Source organism: Hoplias malabaricus, chromosome 10, assembly GCF_029633855.1.
Source record: "Hoplias malabaricus isolate fHopMal1 chromosome 10, fHopMal1.hap1, whole genome shotgun sequence".
Taxonomy (NCBI): Eukaryota; Metazoa; Chordata; class Actinopteri; order Characiformes; family Erythrinidae; genus Hoplias; species Hoplias malabaricus.
In genome coordinates, this window is record NC_089809.1 from 37,077,164 (window position 1) to 37,086,099 (window position 8,936).

Here is an 8,936-nt window from a genome sequence, read left to right on the forward strand (position 1 = left end):
CGACTTTCTTACAACGTTTCTACAACGTTGTCAAAAGGTGGAACTGGTTACGTTGTCGGAACAACTTTGTCACAACCTCCCAGAAAGTTGTCAGACAACGTTGTCACAACTTTCTGAGGAATTTCATTTGAACGTTGTGATAACCTAAAAAACAACGTTGTGGGCACCAAAAAAATATGTTGTCACAACGTTCTCACAACGTAACCGTGTTTGTTGGGAGAGTTATTGCCTTTATTTCTGCGTGCTTTTCTGTTTGCGCCCACACGATGTCGCTGTGTACAGAGAGTCTGAAATTGACGTCTATTTTCTTTCAGAAGAAGAACACAGCCAGCTGAGCAGTAAGTTAGAAGAATGAGGTTGTGATTTAGTACATGTTTATGGTATGAACTTCAGCCTGCCTCATATTTACACATTAATAATACTATAGTGTCTTAGTTAATCAGCTAGGTATGGGTTTACCCATGGTTCTTCTGTGTAAACTATAGTAGGACGGTGGAGACCGGACGTGGGTGTTCATACTCTCCCTGTGTGTTTTATTTAGCCTGTGTTTACAACGTTATTTATGAGAATATGGTGAATATAATGTTGCTGAGCTGGTGTTGAAAATGGCGGACGCTGAGGAGACTGCTACAGCAGCAGTGGAGTCTTCTCCTGTCTTTCCTCTCCAACGGACAGACTCCAGTGTAAGGACTCTGACAGAAGAAGAAAGAGAAAAACTAAAAAACGACCGTATTCTGGTGTCAGATTTTAAACAGCACAAGTTGGAACTGGAAGCTCAGAAAAACTGGGACTTGTTTTACAAAAGGAACAGCACTAACTTCTTTAAAGACAGACACTGGACGATAAGAGAATTTGAAGAGCTCAAGTCCTGCAGAGAGGTCAGTGATTCATTCTTGTGTGAATGGTGGTTAAGTTGTTGGCATATTTAACTCTATTAACGAGTTAGTGGAGTTATACGTGCACAGAGGGAAAGCCACTCAGAACCGTGGTGTGGTGGAGCAGTGGAACTGTGTTCTCTGGAGTGGACTCATCCCTCTGGGATGAACTAGAATCCAGAACTAGGTCTAGCTAAACAATGTCCAATGATCCCACTACAGATCTAGAGGGAAAAATCCAATCAAATCCTTACAGTACTGAAGAGTAGAAACTGTTACTGCAGGAAAAAAGCTAATTTCCTATTAATACCCTTTTTATAAGAAGGATTTTAGAAGAGGTTTTGGATGAGCTGGTGTCTACAGACGTTTGACTATTATAAGAACCTCATTACCCAATCAGCACTAACCTGCGGTCCATATGTAACTGGCTGGACGATACGGCCAGTATTTTTATCACAATATATTTCTACATTTAAGTCAATATGATATGATATAAACAACATAAAAGCCACAGAAAAACTGCCCAGAACAAACAAGAAACATGACATCACCCTCAAACATAAACCTCTTGGCTTTGTCAATATTATCCCAGTAAACATTTAGCCGTTGATTCAACGTTGAAATAACGTAATGACGGCCGTCTAATCAACGTTCTCTTAAGGTTGAAAATGAAAGTTGAAAAGACGTCCAAACACAGACATTGAGAAGACGACTATTAGACGTGTTTTGGACGTACATTGACGTTATTAATTTGTCCCGAAATAAATTACTTGTATAGAATGCATTTTGGACGTCCACTGACGTTATCGATTGGTCACCACTTAACTAACTTATTAAGAGGGATTTTGGACGTCCATTGATGTTTAAACTATGTCCTTGACGGACAGACTACTTTTAGACCTATTTTGAATGTCCAGGGACGTTCCTTGTTTACTGGGTAATAAATGGCAGTCAGTGATAGATGCTGTAAATAATGTATATTGAAATATTGAAAATGTGTATAAAGTTCATATCATTGCTTTGGGAACTTTTATATTACAACATATATTGATATTGAGTTATTGTCCAGCCTTAGGGATGGGCGGTATCCACATTTTTCACACCGTAATAATGTCTCAAAATATTATCTCAGTATACAGTATTAGCGTGGGGAGGGGGTGCTCTGTCAGACTGCCCTGAGCCTTATATCTCTGAGCACAAAGAGCGAATTTAGCTAAACTCAGCCAGACAGTGCACATCGGAACACGTGCTGATGATAAAAACCCGTTTCTGGGAGAGCAAATTTCAGCAGCTGGTGCTGAAGGAACAGAAAAGTTTGAAAATAAGCAAAATAAGACAGTGTACGTTGTTTAGAAACACAGCTGGAGCTAACAGGCACTTGTGGTTTAGCACATCACAGCAAACTTTTCAGCAAACTGAGGCTCAAAACACACATTTAGAGGATAATGCCATATACCTGTGAGTACAGAGATTTTCTGAGAATTATGTCTGTTTACAGATCTGAGATCGTCTGAGATTTGTTTGACGTAAACAAGGACTACTGACGTGCAGACTGACCAATTAAATGTTTACAGTGAAGGTTATCAACCAATAACGTTAGCGCTACAGTCAGACCGTCCAATCAGAAGATTTTAGGCTACTTCACCACTCCCCCTTCTCACTCAAGCGAACCAATCGGAGTAGGGGAGGGCGGGACTAGTTTGTGAACGAAACGATTCTCGAAGTTCTATGTAAACTCTAGAAAAACAAAATCCCGGACGTTTGTGAAATTCCGCCCGGACATTTTTTTTAAGTCTAAAAAAGAGGACGTCTGGTCACCCTACTTAATTCCTTTCTCTTTTAACCCAAACTCAGCGCTAAACTTACAACTGCGGTGGGCTACTGAGCTCGTGCTTTTCTCCACACATTTTCAGACTGTGACATCAGCAGTCATTGAGCTCCCACAGCGCCCCCTCCTTGTGGCACTCTTAAATTCACATGAACATTTTAGCCGACTTTTAAGACACAGAACCGAAATTTGACACACCACACTCTCGTCATAAACACAGCCCTCATTTTAAGATACCGTGGTATACAGTATTATCGTTATACCACTCAACCCTATCCAGCCCCATATCTAACCCAGCTCCAGCTGAGCACAGAGCTGGCCTGAAGCCCTTGGCCTAAATATTACAAGCAGAACATAATATAAACAATCAGAAATATTTCTGTTTTAGCCCTAAACCATTGAGACTGTAACTGTTTTTAATACATCACTATTTAGATACACATCCCCTTCTAAAATATACGTTTATGACATGTCTGTTTATGAATTTCAGTTAACACATCTTACCTTCACTTGGCTGGAATCTAAAATCCCATATTTGGCCCAACACTGGCCTAATTTGCCAGAGCACTGTTTTTTTTTCACAAGCTCATACATTTGAGAGAGCTTTTCATTGAGATTCTTTGCTAAGTACAGCAACAAGGCAAGGTCAGGAAAAGTCATGTCTTTGCTGTAGATTACCATAGACCATTTTGATTTGGTTGTTTTCCTCTTGGTTCAGTTTGAGGCTCAGAAGCTGGTGTTGCTGGAGGCTGGATGTGGAGTGGGGAACTGCATCTTCCCTCTTTTAGAAGAGGATCTCAACATCTTCATCTATGCCTGTGACTTCTCACCCCGCGCTGTAGAGTTTGTGAAAGTAAGTGGAAATGTTTCCCCTGTCCTCCTTTAGAGTGATGTTTTCTGTTCTAACACTGACATGAAGACTAAAATATGTAAATGATATATCTTGGGTGTTTCTGACATCACAAAAATGTTGAATTATTAAAAATTGTTGTTCATTGGTTTGCAGCAAAATTCCCTCTACAGCCCAGAGCGATGTCTGGCTTTTCAGTGTGACCTGACTAAAGATGACTTGCAAGCTGTGATCCGAAAAGAGAGCCTTGATGTTGCCACCATGATATTTGTCCTATCAGCCATTCATCCAGACAAAATGCAACAAGCCTTAGAAAACATACATAAGGCAAGTGATACTGTGTTTGCTGCAGTTAGAGTCGCTGCCACGCAGCACCAGAGTCATGGGTGGAATGCTCAACTCGGGTCACGGTCTGTGAAGGGTTTGGAGTGTTCTCTTGACATGTCTCCTCTGGGTTTCCTCTGGGTGCTCCATTTTCCACCCACAGCTCAGAAACACATGTTGCAGTGTGAAACTGTCCAATGATTAGGATGAAGCAGTTACAGATGAATGAATGGATTCTAATTTTTTTAAAGGTTTAGCTTTAGCTTAGCTTTAGATTTAGACTATGTATGAGTGTTCTCTCTCTCTCTCTCTCTCTCTCTCTCTCTTTCTCTCTCTCTCTCTCTCTCTCTTTCTCTCTCTCTCTCTCTCTCTCTCTCTCTCTCTTTCTCTCTCTCTCTCTCTCTCTTTCTCTCTCTCTCTCCCTCTCTCTCTCATACGATGTACATACAAAAACTAAATATTTCTATTTTTGTCTGGCAGGTGTTAAAACCAGGTGGTATTGTCTTGTTCAGGGACTATGGCCTCCATGATCATGCCATGCTGAGGTTTAAATCTGGAAATAAGCTTGGAGAGAATTTTTACGTCAGGCAGGATGGCACTCGCTCTTTTTTCTTCTCCAGAGGTCAGTATCTATCAAATGTTTTTAATCAATTCTCCTTGCCTGCTTGTCCTGTCCATCCTGATGTCATGAAATCACTCTCTCTCTCTCTCTCCCCCCTATCTCTCTTTCGCGCTCCTCTGTCTTTCTCTCTCTCGCTTCTCTCTCTCTCACTCTCGCTCGCTTCTCTCTCTCTCTCACTCCTCTGTCTCTCTCTCTCTCTCTCTCTCTCGCTCGCTCCTGTCTCTCTCTCTCACTCGCTCCTCTGTCTCTCTCTCTCTCTCTCTCTCTCTCTCTCTCTCTCTCTCTCTCTCTCTCTCTCTCTTCTCAGAGCATCTTGACAGTCTGTTTCAGCGGGCAGGTTTTCAGACGCTTGCCAATGAGTACGTTCTGAGAGAAACTGTGAATAAAAAAGAAGGGCTGTGCGTTCCTCGTGTGTTCCTCCAGAGTAAATTCCGCAAGTCTGAATCACACCACCTTCAGAGCATTAAAGACAAATGATGGCATTTATTTAGATAAAATATTTTTATTATTGATTTTGTGAATCTGTCCTTTTGTAATGGATTGTAATTACTGAACAATGTTTTATACTCTGAAAAGCTGTTGAATAAAGAGAAGTGTTTTATATGAAATTACAGGTTTTCTTTTCTTTAGAGGATGGGTGTGTGGATTAGGACTATGTTAGTGTTTGAATGGTTCCATTTCTTGAACTCGTACTGCGTTTCCAGAATAAATTTCATGAAAAAGATCAACTGAAAAGTGTATGTGACATAAATTTAAATACAGGCAGATAATTACTGGGGCGGCACGGTGGCGCAGCAGGTAGTGTTGCAGTCACACAGCTCCAGGGACCTGGAGGTTGTGGGTTCAATTCCCGCTCCGGGTGACTGTCTGTGAGGAGTTTGGTGTGTTCTCCCTGTGTCTGCCTGGGTTTCCTCCGGGTGACTGTCTGTGAGGAGTGTGGTGTGTTCTCCCTGTGTCTGTGTGGGTTTCCTCCAGGTGCTCCAGTTTCCTCCCACAGTCCAAAACACACGTTGGTAGGTGGATTGGCGAAAAGTGTCCATAGGTGTGAGTGAATGTGTGTGTCTGTGTTGCCCTGTAAAGCACTGGCGCCCCCTCCAGGGTGTATTCCCGCCTTGTGCCCAATGATTCCAGGTATATTATGTAGAAATACATATTAATCGAGTAGTTTGATGATGTAATTCAGATATGATTAAAAGTGAGGGTTCCACTTGTTAGTTCCACCTTTCAACACATGATGGCAGCAAAAGCTAAAGAACTTTAAAAAGCCAATGCAATTGCACCATTTTAAATTCTCTGAACACTAATTTTAAAGAAAGTGATTATATGTCGATTTAGAAGCCAAAATGTAAAAATGTCAATTTTAAATCAGTTTTCATTGGTTAAGATGAGTTAAATATCATAAAATTCTGTTTGGCTCAAATAAACGTTACAGCATTTTTCAGGACTCCCCTGTATCCCAAAATCACAATTTTTAGGCTGTAATATAAAATAAATGGTATTAATTTAGCATACATATATTCAGAAGCATGGACATGGGCCGAGTGATTCAGACTAAAAAAGCAGCTTTGGTTCTTCGGCCTCTCTCCTGCCTGCTAAACACAGTGACAGCATGTGAGTGAATCATTAGCTTCATGCGGTGCTTCACAAAGCTAAAAATCTCAGTGATTTGTGTGTGGGGCCATTTAAACTCATGTTAACTCTGATAGACTTGCACCTGTGTGCCTTGTTGTTCCAAAATAAGAAGGATCTGAACTGTGATACCCGGACAGTGTATAAAATTCAGTGCAGTGTTTCTTATTTTTATTTTTACATATACATCTATATTAAGCCACAGTTGAGTGAAGAGAGGCAAATGTGTAAATGCGAATGCCCACGTAGTGCTGCTGTGCTTTTTGGAAAGCGTGTCAGTCCACGTGCCTCACTGGACCTTTTTTGCGTCAGACAGCCGGCCCCTTGAAGTCTTTGAGATCAGAGTGTTTGATCCACCACAGAAAGATCCGTTTGTACAGAGGCATTGATGCTTGTGGTGTGTATAAAATATGCAAAACTGAAGTGTTTGAAGTGAGCACAAAGGCGTTTGGGTTATTAACCAGGATAATTACTGCAATTTACCATAATGAAGGAAACCATTGTGTTTTCTATTATGTTTAGCTCGTGTTTCTGTACCCTGTTGAGTCTACGTATGTTGTCCAGAGCAAGCACGTTTTCTCCCTTAATAATGTGTTGCGAGGAAAATTAGAGGACATTATTAATAGCAAATGAATGATGGGTGCGCTTTCTCGATATTCTAGCTATTGTTCCCCTGTTTCCAGCTAAAACAATGCTTAGTCACTGTTGTATAAGAATATATTTCTCTGTCCAAAAATCATGCTAGTCTGTTATATCTTATTAATAAATTTAGCTCCATAGCAATTGTAAAATCCATTAAAAAAGGAGTGAGATGCTCTGGAGTAACAGCATATGAGTCTAAAGCTGATACACAGTGTCCAAATGTTTGTAGACACTCCTGATGACACAGGAGTCTAACAGCATACAAAACCTCCATAGAAAATGAGTGTCGCTCCACCAGACAAGGGGTCCTGTGAGTGTCCCTGAGTCTAAGGTCATAATGCCAAATGTTACCCCTATCAGGGGAGTTTAGAGCAGTGGATCTGCTTTAACTGCAGCGATGGGCACCTTTCAATACGCTTGTCAAGAGGCCAAATTACACTGGAACAAAGAAAAAAAAATATTAATGCCTAAGCATGCCAACCCAGGCTCCCTCAATGCAAGCTACAAACAAATCTCTACTGTAGGTTACAGATTTTACAAATGGCAAGTGTGTGCTGGACGTTGGCATCGTGTCACGTAAAGTGACAAGTCTCTGGCTGATCAGAGCTCTGCAAGGTCTCTTACACGTCACGGTTTAATCCCTACTTGGCTTGCCTGGATCCTCGAGGGAGCAGGGGCTAAAAAGTAACCGTTTCCAGGCACCAGGATAAAGTTTAAAGAATGGAAAATAAATAAAAATAAAAATCGGACTGGAGTATTGTAGGTGCCATGCAATGGGAAAGCACCATAAGAGCCAAACTGGGGTCACACAACATGGCGTGACCAGCCATCCCAAGTGTTTTTCAGCTGAGGTGACTGTTGCTTGTTCTCATCCTCCAAGTGTTTGTGGCAAGTTCAGTTAATAGCTAATGGGTTGTAATAGAAGATGACTTATTAATAGCTGTTTTCAATACGATCCTGTAGCACACTTGACTTAACAACACATTATACTGTTATATTATAGGGAACTGAATTCTTGAGGGTAGTGAACAATTTCGGACGCTAACTCATGCAGGTTTTTACCAAACAACACAGTGCATTATGGGTATCTGCTATCCACTAGTGTCAGCTACTGTATGTGAGTTGTACACTAACTTCTGCGGTGCATTGTGGGATTGTTCATCTGTCAGCTGTTACTTCTCATATATTGACTGCCCCCTTTCACCTTATTCTTCAATTGTCAAGGTATGGTTTGTGTGGTGGATCATTCTCAGAGCTGCAGTGACACTAATGTTGTGGTGGATCAGACACAGCAGTGCTACTGGAGTTTATAAACACTGTCAACTCACTGTCTGATCAATTAGATGCACCTACCATGTTGGTTGACTTTTTATATGTAAAATTAACCATCCAAGTTATACCTGCTCTGTGAAGGCCCTTAAAAAGTGGTGGACTTATAAAGTATGCAGAGCAGTGTGTGTCCGATATACTTCCTTGGCACTCTCTACATGCCGTGTCATGTGAGCAAAGACTGTAGATATGGCGACCTGAGAGTATTTTAAGTGCCAGACCAAACAAGATACATCCCATACTTGCTTTTGTTATGTTGCCATGTTATCACAAAAGCAGATTCTCTGGAAATTTTCAGGACTTCCAAAAGTACATAATGACTACTGTAGTCACAGAAGTGTCCAGTAGCATAGCAGTTATTTATGGACATTGCAAAATAGACATTCAGTAAAAGCAGTCAGTAAACAAAAAAAAAAAGTGTGCACCCAATTACAATTTATATGAGCTTTTTAACATTTAAATTAAATTAGAAAACATGGAAGGTGTCTTCTCTCACAGACTTCCAGTGTAGGATGATGGATAGGAATCTCCTTTCGCTTTTTTGTTATTTTATGAAACTTGTTTTGTGAATGCAGTGTTATCTTGTTGAATCTGCCAAGGGCCTTCACCTGCGTACTGCAGTGTTTATCTACATTTAAACATTCCTTGGTTAGATCTAAGAGGCCCAGCACATTATTTCTCCTCCAACGTAAATTGCATTTATACCAGCTGAATTCTCCTGGCATATTTTATCTACTTTTCTCTCAGCTCAGAAAAAAAATGTAATTCACAAAGATTTTTAGTGCAGTTTTTCCCTGCCTTCAAAGTTTTATTCCTTATAGATCCTAATAGCCTCTC

The 8,936-nt window shown here is 40.8% G+C and overlaps 1 protein-coding gene across 2 annotated transcripts; it reads left to right on the forward strand.

Annotated features, from left to right (window-relative positions):
• Positions 1-221: 221 nt before the first annotated feature.
• Positions 222-5,087, forward strand: mettl6 (methyltransferase 6, methylcytidine). 2 transcript variants are annotated; one of them, XM_066683783.1, is made up of 6 exons: positions 222-338; positions 542-878; positions 3,422-3,556; positions 3,710-3,880; positions 4,358-4,499; positions 4,807-5,087. In XM_066683783.1, the coding sequence occupies exons 2-6, from the start codon at positions 606-608 to the stop codon at positions 4,974-4,976; spliced, it is 891 nt and encodes a 296-aa protein (XP_066539880.1). In that variant the 5' UTR covers positions 222-338; positions 542-605; the 3' UTR covers positions 4,977-5,087. The 2 variants fall into 2 exon arrangements, with proteins under 2 accessions (XP_066539880.1, XP_066539881.1); XM_066683784.1 differs by having other exon boundaries at positions 293-380.
• Positions 5,088-8,936: the final 3,849 nt, after the last annotated feature.